This window comes from Sebastes umbrosus, chromosome 16 (genome assembly GCF_015220745.1).
Source record: "Sebastes umbrosus isolate fSebUmb1 chromosome 16, fSebUmb1.pri, whole genome shotgun sequence".
Taxonomy (NCBI): domain Eukaryota; kingdom Metazoa; phylum Chordata; class Actinopteri; order Perciformes; family Sebastidae; genus Sebastes; species Sebastes umbrosus.
In genome coordinates, this window is record NC_051284.1 from 20,221,848 (window position 1) to 20,242,255 (window position 20,408).

Genomic DNA, 20,408 nt, shown 5'->3' on the forward strand with positions numbered 1-20,408 from the left:
ATTTCAGTGGAATTACTGCATTATTTACGTCATTAAAAACCAAGACTACTGTAGAACCCATATTCAGAGGACAAATGCAGGTTGGAGATGAAAATAAGGTGACAGCATGGGCACTTTGAGGGGGAAGAGATATCTGAAATCAGCCTGATCAGTCTAGCATAATGTGATGGTTATTACATTGAGGCTGCATATATGGATATCTGTCAGGGAATATGGCATGCTATTAGTGTGAGATCACATCACATATAGCTTGAGAGTTTGACATCAGAGAGACGCTGGTTGAACTCCATACATTATTAGTGTTGGGATGTGTCAGTTTCAATTTGCACTGCATTGCCCTGGTGGTTTATAATTAGATGTTTTGCCAACACTTTTTTTCCTTTCAATTATGAAAGTCAGTATCTTCACCCAACAATTATCATGTCGTCACCCTTCATTAACTGACTTTTGGCCACTTGGGGGAAACAAGCTGTAAATATGAACAATGACACATTATCACCTTTTTGCTCTGTTTTTGGTCTCCACCACCTGAGGGAAATATCTGGCCTTTTAGTGACTAAATGCTTCACTGTGTTCATCAGCTAGTTGCTAGCTTTGTCTGTCTGCCGTTTGGGTATGTTGTACACATTGGGGTTTTGAGCTTTTTTTTCTAAAAAACAGCTGCCTTCTGCGGCTGAACTTGATGATGATGAGAGCCGTGAGAGTAAACCACAACTGTAAAGTTGTGGGCTTGAAAACCCCAAAAATTAGCTGAAAGATGCTTAAATGCTCCGTAGAGCTGAAAGAAAGTCTGGAGATAATATTGTGTGGGTTTGTCACTTGAAGCGACCTTTTCCATAGACTGTATATAAGAAATGGACGTAGTCACCGTGACGTCACCCATTGGTTTGTGGACTGCTGTGTTGAAGCCTTGAGTTCGGCATTTTTGGTTGTCGACATCTTGGTTTCTGGCTGTTGCCATCTTGTGAGACAAGACATTTTTAGGCGACCAAAAAGTTTATAATTTACTTTCATGAACTGAAAACACACTGTGAAAGGGTTAAAGTTCTAAGACGAAAACGTGGACAACTCCCAGACCAGACAACATCGTGGTAGCGACCTGTCAATCACAAGGTAGCCACGCCCTAAAGCATCCCCTGCTTTATGGTCTATTTGACTCTAAATGGGACCATAATTTACTAAATGAACATCATGTTGTATTGAAGAAGACTTGAAACTAGCGATTGAGACCATAAACTCATATTTACAATGTTTACTGAGGTAATAAATCAAGTGAGAAGTAGGGTCATTTTCTCATAGACTTCTATACAATCAGACTTCTTTTTGCAACCAGAGGTGTCGCCCCCTGCTGGCTTTTAGAGACAATGCAAGTTTAAGGCACTTCCGCATTGGCTTCACTTTTCAGACCCCTGAGTTGCCCACTGATCCTTTAACATGTAAAGTAGTCATGATCACATGACTACTTATATTGTTAAAGCCAAAGTAGATAACTTTGAGCAAATATGATAAAAAAAGTTATTTTTATAAAAATGTCATTATATCTTGACAGTAGTGCATGAGACAGATAATCTGTGAAAAAAATTATGTTCCTCTGAGAAATTAGAGAGTTCGCTCCGATGGGCGGTGCTTTGTATTTCCTCAACTGATCTCAACATGGCTGCCGGGTCACAAACGTTCTCATTTTACAGCTAAACCTTGCACTACAAGATGATTCGGAAAACATTTGAGGCGAGAAATAGGCATTACAGTAACAGAATATTGATTCATATTTGATCAGCGAAGCCTAGTTTGACAGTTTGATCGGAGTTCGCTAGTTTCACGAGTAGTGATTGACAGCTGCCCAGAGACTGCTCAGCTATGATTGGTTGATTTTGTTCAGGCGTGGTAGCAAATGCCATTAGGGGCACTATGGTGGGGCAAAGGAACATTATTTCTTTCACAGATTATTTGTCTCATGCTCTACTGTCAGGATATAGTGACAGTTTTATAAGAGAAAATTTGTTATCATATTTGCTCAAAGTTACAGACTGCTGCTTTAATCAAGAAATATTGATTATAGCTTCTTTAAGGCATTTATACCCACATTCCTACTGTTATACCTTAACATGCATATATGTATTTTTTTTGAAAAAGTGTAAGTTGTTACTGCAAACCAATTTAGCGTTTATGGTGTTTTCTTTATGCAACATGCTATTACAGTGTTCTATATTCAGTTTTAGTGTTACTACCCCCCCATATACATTCTGCTCTGCATCACCCAACCAAGGTGAAGCAGGATACTGACATGCATTAACTTTGACCCTGCCCAAACATTTACATACACAAAACACAAACCGCGTCTGTTGATGTCCCCATAAACATGACACATATGTGATGTGCCTGTCACACACGGGCCATGTCACTGTGACCGTGTGACATTGTGACGGAGCTCGTATTGTAGGCCTATGTGTCTATTTTGTGTAGGTGAGGTGGGAGTATGGGGGGGGGTTTCATTTTTGTGTTTTTGATGAGTGTGATTGCGTGGGTGCGTTTATGCTGCCTCACTTTGACAGCGCTGGTCTGGCTCCATCCTGCAGGTCAGCTGGGGTTTAATTGTCCACCTTAAATATTCATGGGCACATTGAGTAGATAAATGAAGGTATAAGCACACTGTAAAATTTTCAATAGGTCAGGTGTCACTGACTTCACCGGATACAATTTACTGTATGATCCGACATTCGCCGCAATGCCAATTAATATGTTAAGAGCATGAAAAGAAACCCTAATGGCATTTTCCATTTATGCATTATGAAGTAATCCACAATGAGATGGATACCGTTAAGACTAAAGGTGCAGCGCAATAAAAAGGAGCGCTTTATGAGAGTGTTTTATATAGGTATGAATCTATATAATTCTAACATAGACTCAAACCTTTGATTCTTTCAGTCATTACTTTTTACCTGAGCATGTGTTCCCTCTTGATAACCCGAGCCCAGTGGTCAAATTATTTTACAGTTTATCATCGTACTCTTGGACAAAAGTGATCAAAGCTGTACTGCTGGCTCACCAGGAGCCCGTTGCTCCAGCTCTTTGTAAGTTCAAACTTAACCCAGTTTGCCCAATCACTAAATTATAACCAGTTGCACCACAGAGTATATGTGTGGTACACCAGCAACTGCCAAGTGTAACCGTTATGTGGCAAACAAAACATTGGCTTATAATAGTTATAATCTAAATATTTGACCCGTTATATAGAATATAGTCGACATATTGGACCAACACTAGATCAAAGTGCTATTAAATAATGACGTAAACTGGGAATATTTTAAATTACATTTCACAAAAATAAGAAGATATACCTCAAATTACAAAACATTATGCTATTGACGACTTAGGTTAGCATAACCAGATATTCCCTACTCATTCCAAACTGCATGAATACTACTAACTCTGAAACACTCTTATTTTTCCATGTATGTATTAATACAACAAAGTTATACCTACATTTACAAGCGGTCATTTCTGGCAGTTATGTTACTGCTTGTGATTATGCAGTTTCTTTTTACGTAGTTGATTGCTTCTGATTGATAGTCACGACAAATGTTTCCTTGCCACCAATTTACTAAAGTCACTAAGACATGTCTTAAAGGGTACAGTGTGTGGGATTTGGCAACATTTAGCGGTGTGGTTGCAGATTGCAACCAACTGAGTACCCCTCTGCTCACTCCTCCCTTTCCAAGACTGTGGTAATGTGAACCGCTGAGTGCAAAACCGTGGTAACGCCGTTCGCCTCGCTAAGAGGCCATCCTTACCATAATAACACTACTTTAGAAGCAACGGAAGTCAGACGGTGGCTGGCGGTACCACGGTTTTGCACTCTGCGGCTCACGTTACCGCAGTTTCAGAAGCGAGTCGTAGGATTACGGTGGCCTTCAGGTAACGTAAAAACGCAAAAGGCTCTCACTAGAGCCAGTGTTTGGTTTGTCCGTTCTGGGCTACTGTAGAAACATGGCGGACTCCGTGAAGAGGACCCGCTCCCTATGTAGATATGAAGGACTCCAATCTAAGCTAACGAAAACACAACAATTCTTAGTTTCAGGTGATTATACACTAATGAAAACATAGTTATGAATATTATATTCCATTTCTGCTAATAGATCCTCCCCGAAATGTTACACACTGTTCCTTTAAAGGTGGTATTGATAACATTGATAACATTCAGCCACTAGATGTTGCGTTCTCCCTTCCCCGTTCCCCCCCATTTCATTTACTTCACAACAAGTCGTTTCCAGGCTCTTACTGTCAATCTCAGCCATTTATTCGTTTTTTTCTGATCTCTTTCTGAGATTCCAGAGATACCACATTATACCAACGTCATTTTACTATTGGCACAAGCCTTATTAGAAATGGTAACCAAATGTCAGATATCTTCCACAGAGATAAACAAAACATTAATGTTGGACCCTCCAAAATTATCAAAATAATGAATTCATAATCATAATATTTTTTTCAGGAAAAGCCATACTTTTATTTGGCACCTTTCTAAAAGCTCTGTGGATGCATTATTTATTTTTAAATATTCGTCTACATAAAAATGTTATCAAGTTTTAAAGGTGCAGTAAAGAATAAGTCGGGTGTAGAATGCAGTATAATAATATACTGCAAGATGATGTAAACATGTGAAATATAACTGTTATCATCCTGTTCGGCCTCGTAAAAGTGTTACAATTATGTTCTTTGTCACAAAAGGTAGTCTTTCCAGTCATTAGCGTTTTACACATGACCAAGTTAGAATCACCTTAGCAACACAATCAAAGCCAACTTAACCTAACTCAGCCACCCAGCTGTTCCCCTCTTGCCAAGGTTAGCATCCCCTCATCCTGTACGCGTCCATCCTTCTCCTTAATGGCTTATTTGACGATAATTAACCCTGAATCCTACAGAGACAGGCCGGTGAGAGATTGATGGCCTCGTCGGCCTGCTACACCTGTTCCGCCACGAGGCTCACAGTTACCAAACCATGGCCAAATATGAGTGCCCCGGAGCCACGCGTGTTGATGTCAAAGACAAACACAGGTCCTCCCCAGTGGCCTGGGTGTTCTGTATAGGGCAACATTGTGACCACAACCTCTGATTACGCTCATTATTTCACTCAGAGCTGGCTGCTCTAAGGGCCCATCCCACGGTCCCTTTTGTCCCAATTATCTACACTGTCCCTTAAAACGTCCATTCATCTGCTGCTACACGTCTTCTTGCATGCAGATGCGCTGACTTTCTACAAAAAAGCATATTTCACCAGGCCAGTCCTTTCGTCAGTGAATCCAGTTAGGGAAGGAAACAAGTGCACATTTGGGAATTTGGCAGCACATGAGGACTGTATAATTGACAGTTGAAGTGAAATAGTGGCGGCAGTTCTTTCATTTGCTTTTTTGCAGACCCCCCCGTTCCTTTCTATATTGAGTTAATACGAACATTTGTTTGCTCTTTTGCCATCTTGCTTTCAAACATGCATGTGAAACCGCAGCTCAGAGAGATATACCAACACATGTAGCGCACTTGATTTTGTCGTCAGTGTTTATCAAACAGTTTTTTGCTGTGGTAGATAACTGCTGTGAAAGCAGATCATCATGCCAATGCTGAGCGGCATTTCCAGCCTTCACACATGTGTTTTCACTATTACCATGAACAGATGTTAATTACTTCTTCTTCTTTTTTCACCCACTTTACTTGAGATGTTCCTCACTCCCGTAGGTGGGGTCTTCTTCTCAGCATGGTGGGGTGAAACATGGGCCTCTTGTCATGTTTGCAGCAGAGGGGCTTTTGGGAGTGGGGGAATAATCGAATGCAGAAAAAACTGTTTAATTTTTCATAAACAGAGGAACCACCGAATGCACACAACTAACAATGTACCCCAAAGCAGATGTAGAGCGTTTTTAATTTATGGAGAACTGAGCGAAATGGGCAGATGGAGCAAGAGGAGGTGGAGGCATGCTGAGGGACTCCACTTTTCTCTCTTCTCACCTCACAAACAAGAGAAGCCTGTGAGCGTGTGCCACAATACACACAAACACACTCCCACACAAGCGCTCAAAGACACGAGCACATGCACTAACGCAGACATGTACCACCCCCACCATTTACATGCACACTTCCCACCGCCTCCATCACGTCCACCACACACAGAACACACACACTCATCCCCCCTTTTTCAACACAATCCCACTCTCCCCTGTAACCCACAACAAAACACACATGGATGCATCCCCCCTCCCACACACACACACTCATGCACACACAGCCAAAAATGAGCCCTCCGCCGTCACCCCCTCACAATCAAATCCTCAGGGTTCGACTGGACCCGATTGAGAACGCTCAGTAATGATCTGCTTCATGCGCTCTACAGAGTCTGCAGGAAGTAGACAGGCTTCATTCTGGCGGGCCATATGTAGGTATGAATATGCATGGGAATCTGTCATACAGGCAACAAGCACTACATATATATGATGCCAAAGGTCGCCAGTGTGAGAAGTGAAATTAGCTCTCTGCTGGGCATTTGGAGACATGTAAGACTGTGTTTGGAAGCCGTGGGCGGACTGTGAATCATGCTAATGTGTGAATGCAGTCCTTGGCTCACTTTTAGAGGACAACATTGATTGAGAAGTTTGGCCACTTAGTATTATCCGTTTTTATTAAAAAGGTAGAGGGAAAATGTGGAAGTCCATTGGTGCATGCTGCAAAACACACCAAGGCCACATGTTTTTGTCTTCCTGGCACAATTGTTGGTGCAGCCTTATTAGCATTTTTAAAAGCCAAGGTGATGCTGTACGTAGAATATTTATGTTGAATTAAAACAGGAGCTTAAACTGGGAAAGTATCTGTTGCATGAAAACCACACATGAACGTAGGCTATTTGTAATTTTAGGGTGAACTACACCAGAGTTCCCAAGGTCACAGGTAGATCTGTTAAGGTGACCGTCTATTTGCTTGTAACACGGTATCAAGGCCTGCCAAGATGTCCAAATATGAGGGATCCTTATCAGAAATGTTTATTTTACATTTGTGTTCATATTAAAAAACTATATTACTGCTCCATTTATCATTATCTGCTTTTTTTTTTCTTCTCCTAAGTATCCAGCCTGTTCTCATTCCCAGGGCGTCAAATACACAAGGCACCCTTGAGCGCCGGCCTATTCAATTACTTTTTTAGACGGACCAGATTTGAAAAACAGCGTTGTGCCAATGAGCCAGACATTTACATTTCCCATCTGATTTGCAAAGCTAGGAATTTAAATGTGAACACAATATACATTTTTTAATCTTAGTTGAATATTGTTTTAATAAACACAATGATGCATTTAGCATCTTTTTTAGTCAATTTGTCTCTCCTAAATTCTCTCTGCTTAAACATTCTGGGTTAAAACCTTTTAACAAAAAACAAACAGGGCTTTCATCCGCTGTTCACGTCCTGTGTGAAGCATGTTGTTTGTCTTTGTGTCCACAATGTTAAGTTCCACTTTCACTTTACAAACGTGGTCATTTTAAGGCAAACTTTATGTTTTACCTAAACCTAACTAAGTGGTTTTGTTGCCTAAACCTAAGCAAGTGTTTTTGTTTGAAATCACAATGTTAACCACCAGTTTACTGCGACTGTAGTGGAGCGTCATAGTTTGACGCGCTGGGCGTTAGAAAGTGACGCCAAGGGGTCCTGACAAGGCATCAGTATGTGACGAGTTAGGATGAGAACATGTTGAAGTATTGGCAACACACTAAAAAATCCAGTATTGGTCGTGCTCCACTGTAAAGTAATGCTTTATGAAAAGGATGATTGAAGGTCACTGATCTCAGTCACTCTTCTGAGATACCTGATAAATGTAAAAATGCACAACTTTTACAACTTTTCTTTTAAAACAAATGTGCACAAACACTGTATCGACACGATGCCAGTCACACTGAAGGAGCCTGAGCAGTTTTGCTTTATCTCAGCATCTTTTTTGGTTTTCTGTTATTGCCATTTGATTGAACAACTTCCTTCCCAGGCTCTGCTACTTGACATGCTTTTGTTGGAGTGAGATTTGGCCCTATTGTAGATGCGTCTCATCTCTCCCAGCTGGCTTGTCACTTTATTTCTAAACCCAAATTCTTCTAGTAAAAAAGAAATAAATAAAGATAGGAAGATATTTCTTTGGGAGCTAGGCTGCAGTTCCAACAAGCACAACTATCTCCAGCTTGTTAACTATTTATTCGAGGTGACATTAGAGCAGCATTATGCCTCACCATAACACATGTGTCCCCAGGCATGGCCCAGACGGCCTCACTGTCCCGCAGTCTCTCTGCTGTAAATTCCCCACTTAAAATTTCATGATCTCCGCTCTGCAGGATACCACTTCCATCATGAAAGAGTTCTCAAACCTAATAACCGTTACTACTCTGGCGGAGCCATCAAAAACCTATTTGTTTCAACAAAAGCCCTCTCCCCCATGCAATGCTGCTGGGTAATAATGCCAGATAGGTTTTAAGGGCAATGAATTGTGGAATTACCATTTTCTCCTCTCTCTGTCTCTGTCTCCCTCTTTCTTTCCTTTCTCTCTCTCTCTCTCAAGATCATTATATTAAACACTTAATTATTCATTGGTAATGCCTGTCATGGTGAAATATTGTCCTCTGCCAATCTGAATGCATCATACTGCCGAGGCCTGCCTCTCTTCCCGAGGTTAATGGCACAGCCCTCACTTGCATTAGCTTGGCTAAATGCAGTGCACCTCATAAGTCAAAGTTCCCTAAGTGAGTGGCGAAGTCATCACCTCGAGCGCTCTCTTTTTCTTTCTCCTTCAGCACGTGGGTCAGTGAGATCATCCTCACACAGGAACTAGCTCTAAACACACGCACACACACATTGGATCTTTATTGTTTCATCTGAAGGATGGTTCGGGCTTGACAGAGCGGTTGCAGCAGAATGGGGCTTGCCATCAGGGCTTTTAAAGGTGAGGGGTGAATGGATCACTATTCATGCAGTGCACTCATGGACTGGAGCATCCATAGATGGCCCCTATAGAGTATTATGACTAAATTATGAGACTGACATTAGTCATTCCATACCACATGTTCAATTTGGACAGACATAAACAGTATTAAACAGATTACAGGAGATAGTGGTGACAAGATCTCTCAGGTCTGATGCGAAGATGCATGGCACCCTCCTTGTGTTAATACACTCTGGCATGCAATATTTCTTCGGCAAATATGCAGTGCTAACAAAAATGATAGTTTTGTGCACTTAAGCAAATTGCACGTTGATTACATCTTCCTGATACTGCTAAAACGAAATGTATTTTATCATCGGTTAACAGGGTATTACACGTGATAACAAATCCTTCCGGGATAAAGAAAAGAAAAAAAAAGCAAACATTTTAGATGTGTGCCAATAACGTGAAACGCTGACATATGGGTAAACATTTCACCAGCGTTGCAGCTTTTCTCTGTGGCAAATAAAATTAATACCAAGAACAATTAATTTTATTTGAAGGGGAGGTCAGTCTGGTTTAACCTCAGCTGAATGAAGTGGCAGAGAAAAGGGGCAAAAGGATGCCGGAGATTAATACCTTGTCTTGAGAGCCAATATGGATCATTATTTTACAGCCTTCTATTACCTGGTTAAACATGTATGACTTTATGTCAGCACATTATTAAAGGTGCCAGCGAAAAAGGCTGCCCTGATGCTTACCTCACCACTGGGCCGTCCAGCAAAGATCACAGCTAGAAAAAAAAACAAAGTTATTGGAAAAGCTTGCAGTCTTTCTCAGGTGATTGTGGATTCTCTAAAAGGTCCATAATGAATGCAGTCTGCTTACATTTGTGATTGGATCTGGAGAAAATATATAAATGACTTGTGCATTCTTAATTTCCAGGTGTGACAAATAAACGCGAGAAAATGCAAAATACTCGCCTGCGAATATTATATGTCTAGGGCTTTTATTGTGAAAGGTAAGAGAAGGAGTGGCTCTGGTCTGCGCTGCCTTTGTCAAGGTTGAAAGAGTATTTAGAATCAGAATCGCTTTATCTGTGAAATGTACAATGTACACAGGAATTTGACTTGGTGATGCAGTGCAGTAAAAAACACTAAAGTGAAAAAGTTCAAGTAAAAAAGTTAATATAATATAACAATAATTATATACACTTAAGAATGATAAAATGCTACATTATGCTACTTTTACATATGTAAATAATACAATTTGCCATCTTGGTTTGGGCTACAGAGCCTCTGTGTTGTTTGTTTCATAAATATAGGGGCAACTCAACCGGTTCCACACAACGTGATTGGAAAATCAACCTCGTTCTAAAAAAAAAGTATGTTTTTTGCCACGTAATATTCACATTCTTTGTGAAAGTAGGCTACTCGTGACAAAAACAACAGTTCAAAAATATACATTCACCTGAGAATTAATCGCCTTTACAGTCGTAATATCTACTGAAATTGTTAGTACATGTGTGGCTTCCTATTAACCTGACCTTGTCAAAGGGTTTGTTTCACAGAACGATCTGAGAAGCCGTCATTGGAAACTGTTTGGAAAAGGGCAGGAACTTTCAAAAAATACTTGGCAGGTGATTGGATGAACCATCTGTCAATCAAACTAATGAAAGCAAAACTAACTGAAGGCGAAATCATCGCTATCAGTGCTGTAACTGCTTAGAACCAACAGTTGATTCGTCGTGTCGTCTCACCTGGTCTGACACACATAAACCACACACGTAGCTGCCAGTAGCTCTTCACAGGATGCTGATTGGTCAACGCATTACTTAAAGTCTGCCAAGATAGATTTTCGCGTGACATCTGATCCCGCGATTCTCGCCCGATCTCGTGACATCGCGAGAATCCAGCTGCCGTGCAAGCTAATATTTCTATATGAAAGCATTTGAAAATGTAAAATTAGACCGCCCAAAATCAATCCCATTCATAAAGTGGAGCACCTCAGTGTTTTGCTTTGACTTTCCTACTTTAGATGCTCATTAAAACCGAGAGAGAGGAGCGAGAGAACGTTATCAGGGGGCCAACAAAAGCACCAGAGCTGGTTCCTTTAAATCATTTGTTTGTTATTAGTTAATGACTCCTGAAGTCCAACAGCGCATTTGGATGATGAAATTTCTGACCTTCACTTCACAGTTGACTCTCCTCACTGAAGAGCTCATTAGTGGACCATCTAATCTCATTAGACGATGCTGGGCTAAGGTGGCACGGCGACAGTAACCAGCCTCTCTCTCTCTCTCTCTCTCTCTCTCTCTCTCTCTTTCTCTCTCTCTCTCTCTCTCTTTGGTTTGGACCGGGAGCAGAAACAGGTGTGGGAGCGGCCGTGCGAGTCTGGGACAGGAGTCCTCGCTAACCCTTCTCCTCTAATTGCTGTGGATGCCAGTATGCTCTTGCTCTCCGCTGCCTTTCATAACAGTTGGTGTTTGGCAAGAGGCTTTTTATGTTTGTTTTAGCTGATGCTTTGCTACTTATTGTGTATCTCTGTCAAAGGGATTCTTCTGCATCCTTAGTTGAATTGAAAAACGCGCGCGTCCCTCGTGGAACGGGGATGCCAACTGCCTCCGAGACACATTACAGTAACGCGGCCACATTTTTGAAACTTCTAGCAACAATCTGATGTTGATTTAGTGTCTTTCTGTAATTATTTACAAGAAACTTCTGCACATGGAGAAAGAGACGGAGGCACTGCAGCACAGCTGTGGGGATTAAACAGTGTATGAGCAGCCCGACTGGTTTCACTAACTCTTTAGGCCTTAAGCATATAGGGCTAGTTATTTCCATGTTGATAACAAAGATAATCAACTTTTAAGCTTGCTGTAACATGTCCGTCTTGCAGGTGTAACATGTTAGGATGCAGGTTCTTAAATCATTCATAGCATTTCCTGTTACATTATACTTTGTTCTGGAGTCAGATCTCTAGTTTCCTGATACACCTCATTGATATTTTTCACTCTCAACATTTGATAACCTCCGCTCCAAACTTAGGATTTACTCCTCTGTCTGCACATATTTCTCGGCGAGGCTCATATTCCAGATCATGTGGAGCCGTATTTATTGTCGCAGCTTATTTAAATAATCACCGGCGTGTCAGCGCACATTATGGCCCTCCGTCAAGGTAATAACACATTGTCAGTGCTGTTGGGAAGCAAATATTAAACCATAGATCAACGTTTAACAATGCATAATGGACTGGATCTGCATGTTTCCGTTTCCATTTCAGTTGGCCTTCGGCTATATTAGAATAATTTAATGCTCCAAATAATATGAAAAAAAGCTGTTGTTATTATTGCTTTTTTTGATAAATAGTTAAAGGAATCAGTGTAACATGTATTATAGAATATGAGCTTGTTTGCATGTGACAGTTGTTTGACTGTGATGTTAGGGAGCCTGTGCCTTTGTAGAGACAGCATAGTAACAAAAGCTGTGTAAAGGAAAAGCACATATATAAACTATATATGAATCATTCTCTTTGATTTATATATGCTTGTGTATGTTGCTGCATATTTAAAATGGAACAATAAGGTGTCAGAGGTTTACTGTTTCTCCTATGGAGACACAGCCTGGTCTCACCAAATGGCGTATGAATGACACGGTGATTTGTAAGTCATTTTGCGTGCAATAACAACGATTTTGTTGCTTTTGGTGTGTCATGTGTACACCATGTAGTCTGTACTGATTGCAATGTAAACACATCCGTGTGAATATGCGAGATATTGAGTTATTTGGAGTGACGTCTTTTCCGCACTTGCGTGTATGTTGTTTATGTACGTATTTTAAGCTCAACCATGATGTTTTTCCAAACAAGTAGTTTTGTTGCATAAGCATAATCGTGATGGTTTTACGGTAACAAAGTGGAGTTAAATAACACGTGAAAAGCTGCTTAACAATGTTAACCCTGTGGCGTGAAAATGACACATTAAAAAGATCAGGTTGGGAGACCATACGGTTGTGTTTTTCAGTAATGTCATATTCTGGGCTTTCTGCACCGAATTAGCATTTTGAATGTTAATATTCTACACATAGACTGTATATAAGAGGTGGACGTAGTCACTGTGACGTCACCAATTAGTTTGTGGACTACCGTTTTGAAGCCTTGAGTTTGGCATTTTAGCCGTCCCCATCTTGTTTTTTTGCAACCGGCAGTGACACGAGAGGGTGGAGCTAAGAACAACCGCTGAATAAGACATTTTCAGGCATATAATTAACTTTCATGAACTGAAAAACACACTGTGAAAGTTGTAAGACGAAAACACGGACATCACCCAGACCGTGGTAGCGACCTGTCAATCACAAGGTAACCACGCCCTCAAGCATACCCTGCTTTATGGTCTATTAGACTCTAAATGGGATCATAATTTACTAAATGAACATCATGCTGTATTGAAGAAGACTTGAAACTAGCGATTGAGACCATAAACTCATGTTCACAATGTTTACTGAGGTAATAAATCAAGTGAGAAGTAGGGTCATTTTCTCGTTGACTTCTATACAATCAGACTTCTTTGTGCAACCAGAGGAGTCGCCCCCTGCTGGCTATTAGAAAGAATGCAAGTTTAAGGCACTTCCACATTGGCTTCACTTTTCAGACCCGGAGGTAGACCTCTGATTCTATGTGAAACATTTACACAAAAACAGTATGCAAGATTAAAATCTGCAATAACTGATTTCTTGGTCACTTGGTGGCAGTGGAAACAAGCTGTGAACACAACACTGACATCACTTTTTAAGTTGATATGTCGAACAGTTGCGTTTTTAGACATCCAGATGTGGAGCAACATTTATTTAGAATCATGTTTCTGGCGACCTGGTGAATGTTGAACATAGCTTTAAGTTAGTTAATCAATTGGGGAAAGCCTGGGAGATGTGGAAAAAATATTTTTATTAGGATACAAATTAAGGTTGTATCAAAAGCGAGTTCTTTCTTTCTTCGTCGCCTATTTGGTGGGTAATTTACTTAAAATGTTGTACATAAAAATGAATCACCCAACATTGTGTAGATGTATACATGTATATATGTTACCAAAAGAGGTCCAGATGTTATATTATTGCTGTTTGACATGCAACGGGGTCTTGTAATCCCATGTGTGTTGGACCAAACTAACTAAATTTTGTAGAGACACTCCAGGTGCATATGCCGCACACACACACACACACACGCACACACACACACACACACACACACACCACACTTCCACATCATGGTGGTGATTCCGCCTGAGGTTCAATGAACCATCAGTTGGAAAATCTCCCCGGCTGATCCTGAGTCAGTGTGTGTTGGGTGCCAGGCCTGCAGCGTTGGCCCCAGGGATTCCTTCCTGGATCAGCTGTTGCTAGCTGAGCCAGCGGCTAACAGAGCCCTGGGGAGCTCCAGGTGGGTCTGATTAGCTCTCCACGGAAGAGAAGGGGTCAAGGGAAGGCAGCTCGGGTTACCTTCGCCGAGTCGGAGAGGGAGAGAGGAGAGAGAGGTGGGAGGGAGAAGAGGAAAGCAGTGTGTGGCAGGCAGGCAAATGAGTGGTTGCGGAGCAGTGAGCGGGGAATTAGACACATGTCGGGGCCGAGGTCTCAATTTTCCCGCAATCAGCACGACACCTGGCCTCGTCTTAATTGGTCAGGATACCTCACCTAATCCATCGCCTGTCCTCCTCGGTGTCTGGAGCCCTCTAAGCTCCGTTCGGCGCTGAGGCGAATGGACAAAAGCCAGGGATGAAAAAGGGGCCTCTCTTTGAGACCTAATCCAATTAGATAACTGTTAGGAAACCGTGAGTAGAGTTTAACGTCCCTTAAAAGTAGACACGAACTCCGGCGACCTCTGCGACCTCGGAGAATGCCATCTTGTTAAGAGTCGCAGCGGGGACCCCGACCCACCGCTCTTGATCTCTCTGACCAGAGGGTGTGTGTTTTGTGTGTGTGTGTGTTTGAGAAACAGAGCGATGAATGGGGCTCATAGAGCAGCTAGTCTACATCTCATCCAAGTCTGAAATAAATCAGTATCTGAAGGGGCTCTCCTGATAGTTGTGTTAATGCCGCTTCTGTTTGCTTTTAGTTTAAACTTAATTAACTCTTTAATACTCTTATGTAAACACAACAAAACAAAATAAAACAAAACAACTCCGGCATATAAAAGTACAGAAAGTGCACTACGGGGACCAATCTGATTTATTCATATTTACAGAATCATGATCGCCTCAGGTGATATCTTTGCCAGTAAATACATGAATATGTATCGCTGCTTTTTGAGACATGCTATGACTTACACATTTTCCCCGCATGCCACCCTTTCATATTCATGCAAAAAAAAAAACGTTTCAGGCGCCGCATTTCCATTTTTGAAACACATCTAAGTATCGTAAACTCGTCATGTGCCCTGCCAAGGTGGCGTGGCCTCGGAGACCGCCCCTAAATGTTTGCTAAAGGGGGGGGGCACCGGCTGGCCCCTCGTAATACCCCATAATGTCCCTGCATAGTGATCAAACAATGAAATTTAATCAGTGGCCTCCAGTCCTCTTCCCATAAAAATGTGTTCTCTAATATAAAGTTCATTTCTATGAATATTAAAGCAGCATATCATCTGTTGAATATTTCATTTGATCTCCACCTTTAATAACGCAAAATGGGGAGTAGAACATTCGCCCCTTTTTTTCCTATAGACGATGACTTTGTCCAATATTGTATATATCACATATTATAGTGTCTTTAATAGTTAAAAACGGCACCTTCTGCAATGGATATTACGCCACAGCTTAGGGCATTTTTGGCTGTCATTGAAATATAGTGAATCAGAATGATGAAGGTTTAAGTAAATGTCTAAAGTGACGCATTGCTTTTGACACCTGCTCACTTTGAATTACTTTGAATTAGCTGGGTGGCGGTTGAAAAGCAGATTCTTTGCAGATATAAAGGCATAAATACACTAAAATAGTTATGTAAGGGCTTCACAGCTCCCCGCGCAGCTTTGGATGCTTATCTAGTATAATTGTGTGACATTATAAGGATGCAAATGAAGTGTGTAGACATGGCAACCCTGTTGGAAAAAGCCTTGAGGCTGTCTCCTCTTTGTTTCCTTCCCCTCTCAGCCATGTTCTAATTGTATTATCCCCGTCATTTTAGTTATTTGCTTCTCCCTCGCTTTCTGTCTCCCTCCTCTGAATGTCTTTGTACAGCGCAATCATCAAGGTGATAATTGCATTGCCAGTCCCCAGTAAGAGACATTCTTAATTATTTCAGCATTAGGCGGTAGTTATACAGGCAATTAATGCTTGACTTCACAATTATATACTTTGTTTGATTGCCTTTTATCAGCAGGATACAATGGGCTTATTTGCGGCTGACAAGAGGAGCACCGCAGTTTTTATACAAAAGATAAGTGATGTGACATTCCCTGTATGGCTTCCATTCACATGCAAACAGCGCATGTTGCGTTGAAGTGCTTTTAATCTCGCAAACACCCCACGCATGAAAACGGTTGCACGGGAGTGTGTGGACGCTGAATGAGCTGTCAAGCCATGAAAAGCAGTTTGGGTCAGTCTGTGCTTTTTGAAGGCTTGATGCCTTCTCCGCCCGTCTCACTTGGTCTGAATCGTTGACGCCTTCTTTGGTTTTTCCTCGCTCACATGGGTTGCCATGCTTTTTTATGTGCAGAGGAGCTGTTTGAACCTTTGTGCTTCATTGTTAGCTTTCTCTCTGTATCAGTCCTTTAGAGTCTGAAATTTTATAACAGTAACACACTTAAAATATGTTGCTAATAAGTGACATTGTGTTTTATACGCTGCTTTATAATGCGATTCAGGCCTAATTACAGTGCGGTATACACCTGGCACTGGCCCTCACTACCACATTCCTCTGTCTTTAAAGTCTTGGCCCGGGCATCAAAGCCGCCTGGTTTTGATGATATTTTGGCACTGCTCCGTGTTGGCTGCAACTTAAATGGGATTAGAGTGTTGCATGTTACAAAAAAAAAGGCCGCTGCTCTTCATCTCAGCAGAACAGGATATTATAAGTACTTTTCAATGTCAAAACTTATCGGAAAAATTCTCACAAATTGAAGGAAACTGCGAAACAGAAAAGGTCACAGTGTATCATCATCAATTCCTTCATCCTCAGCTATTCTACTGCAGCAATATTATAGACAGATGTACCAGACTGGATTTAGCACACACCCTTTAAGTCCAGTAAGTGTCCAGTGTCCAAGTGCACACTCTTTGAACATGCCAACATTATCCAGCCCAGTGGCACAGCAGTTTGTGAAATAGTTATAAAATGTAATGTATTGATTCGTGTACATAGACACTAATTTCACTTTTTTTTGGTCAATGCCGTGTAGAGAGGAGGTCGGGGTGGATAGGTGGGTCCAAAAAAACCACAAGACTTTCGCCCAGGAAACCAGTGTTTGCAAACCGTGATCTTTTCCTAAACCTAACTAAGTAGTTTTGTTACCTAAACCTAACCAAGTCAATCTTTTCCTAAACCTAACTAAGTAGTTTATTGCCTAAACCTAACCAAGTCAATCTTTTCCTAAACCTAACTAAGTAGTTTATTGCCTAAACCTAACCAAGTTGATCTTTTCCTAAACCTAACTAAGTAGTTTATTGCCTAAACCTAACCAAGTTGATCTTTTCCTAAACCTAACTAAGTAGTTTATTGCCTAAACCTAACCAAGTTGATCTTTTCCTAAACCTAACTAAGTAGTTTATTGCCTAAACCTAACCAAGTTGATCTTTTCTAAAGCCTAACTAACTCGTTTTGTTGCCTAAACCTAACCAAGTTAATATTTTCCTAAACCTAACTATGTAGTTTGTTGCCTAAACCTAACCAAGTCAATCTTTTCTAAAGCCTAACTAAGTAGTTTGTTGCCAACCTAACCAAGTCAATCTTTTCTAAAGCCTAACTAACTCGTTTTGTTGCCTAAACCTAACCAAGTCGATCTTTTCCTAAACCTAACTAATCAGTTTGTTGCCTAAACCTAACCAAGTCGATTTATCCCTAAACCTAAGCAATTTTATTTTGAAAAGACTGGAGCAGAAATTGACACATGCGTCATGTGTTGCTGGACATTCGTAAAAAAAAGCACGAAAAATACATTGTTGAAAGTCGTGCTGAGCGTCACGAAAAAAAGGGAAATTCGTGTACATGAATTCTATGTACATGAATCAAATAAATTAGATTACATTTTGTGATAATTTCACAGACTGCCGTGAGACTGTGCTGCATTATCACAAGCTAAATTTGGTTCAGATACTGTATTGCTCGTCAGCACACCAGATGTCAAATTCAATAAAAAAAACACTTTTCATGACCCCTGATGGGCAGAACTTGCAGACAAGTGAAGGGGAGAAGCCAGTGTTCAAATGCAAGTGAATTCAGTACACACTGTTCACAGATGTGCATTCACATTGTTTGCTAACAGCCAGTTCACGGCTTATTCTGTTCTTAATTATTGCCTGTAACTGCCAAGCTGGGATACTTTAGGCTGTAATATTGATCCATGGTGAGGCTGAAACAGAGGCAGCATGAACTTTACTATAACGGTGGCTACCTCCATGACTAAAACACATGTTTTAAAGCTGTATTTGGTCATTTCTATCCACTAGATCACTACATAGCAAGACCACAAAGGAAACTCTCAGAAACGCAGCTTCATGTAACATTGGCTCATCAACTCGTGGCTTCGTATTGATCCGCGATAAGGCTGGGACAGCACAAATGATGCAACATGAGCGCCACACATCCAAGAGACAGAGAGCAACCTGAGCATCCTATTGGAGAGGTATTTCTAGTCTCCTAACAATTTCGTCTTAAAACTTTTCTATTTGTGAAAGCTTTTGGAAATGTTTGTTTTATTTGTACAGTTTTTATTTCTATTTATCTGATCGTATTAATTTTATTGTCTCTACCTTGATCTCTTTTTATCTGTCTTGTTTGGTTTTATTTCTTTTGTATATCACTTTGTAACATTGTTAAGAAAAATGCTATATAAATAAAGATTATTATCATTATTATTATTATAACAAATGTCCAAAATCACTTTATTTTTATTCACTTGTTATTTTTTTTATATATATATGTTTTTGCTCTATGATAATACCATTGTTATTAGTAACTGTATTGTTATGCTTGACATATTAATGAATAAATAAAAGAAATACAGATCTGTTAACAGTAATGATGCTTCTGCAGCACAAGCTAGAGATGAAAATGACAGATCCTCTAATTAAAAAGGCTTCAAGAAAAGAATGCCTCTTTTATAATTTATAAAGAAAACATTTTCAGTGTGCATTTGTTTGTGTTTTTTTTAATAAATAAGAGGCTCCTGTGTGTGTGTGTTTTTTTTTTTTTTTTTTACAAGCGTCATTGAGTCTTTCTCTGAGCTGCAGTAATGGAATAAGAGTGCAAATAGGCCAATCAGTGTTGAAACGATTTCATCGCAATTAATATGCAACCCCAAGTTTATGTATGCAACAATTAATGCGCTTCATTATTGATAACTAAGATCAACTAGCTTCCTGCTGTGTTTGAGAAGTTCTGTTTTTTAAGCCAGAGTGGATAAATCTGATCTTTCTGATATAATTATCAGGGAAAGCAAAGTGTTTACTGATCTGTAAACATGTCATTCTGAGCGCATGAATACTTAACATTTTATTATAAATGCAGTGCTTTTGTTCATGTCAGGCTTCTCATCCCATAGGAAAGGGGGGAAACATAACAGATGGAAATAAACATAGCTGTGAAATAATGTGGTATTATGAAGTAAATCTATTTATTTATTGAACTATAGTGATTAATTTATATGTTAACATTTACATGTATTTATACATTTATTGCATCATTTGTATATTTCAGGATTTATTTCATTGGCTTATTTATTTATTTAATATTAGTATTAATATTATTAATACTAATATCATTAATATTAATATTAATATTATTAATATACGACCTGGCAGTGTGAAGGGAAGAAGGGAGCCTATCTAGAAGGGAAACTCTCGCCAGACTTGCTGCCCAACGACCTACCCTAACTAATCTATTCGAGGTCACCTTAACAATCTCGCGAGAGTTTCCCCAGTTTGCGGGCTCCCTTCTAGCCACTATCTGGCCAGCACGCTAACGCAAATCGAACGCACTCAGGATGTCACGTGATCAACAGGTGCAGCACTGTGCCTGGTTACCATGCTAAATCAAGGGTCTCCAACACAAGTGGGCTTGATGACACAAACTCTTTGTAAACCTGTTTCAATTCAATTCAATATGCTTATATGCAATATTTCCAAAGAGTCAATTCAATAATAAATAAAAAAAAGAACAAAATAAAAACAAAAACATTTATATATATATATATATATATATATATATATATATATACAATTCATTAAGCAGATTACAATATATAGATATTTACAAAGAACATGCATGT

General features: G+C 40.2%; 1 protein-coding gene across 4 annotated transcripts in view; it reads left to right on the forward strand.

Annotated features, from left to right (window-relative positions):
• LOC119474989 (doublecortin domain-containing protein 2) overlaps window positions 1–19,310 on the forward strand; it is a 61,103-nt gene extending 41,793 nt beyond the window's left edge. For all 4 annotated transcript variants that reach the window (XM_037747393.1, XM_037747406.1, XM_037747400.1 and 1 more), the window contains one exon: window positions 18,589–19,310. In XM_037747393.1, coding sequence (XP_037603321.1) covers window positions 18,589–18,674 — 86 coding nt within the window. In that variant the 3' untranslated portion in view covers window positions 18,675–19,310. The remainder of the gene's footprint in view (window positions 1–18,588) is intronic.
• The last annotated feature ends 1,098 nt before the right edge of the window (window positions 19,311–20,408 follow it).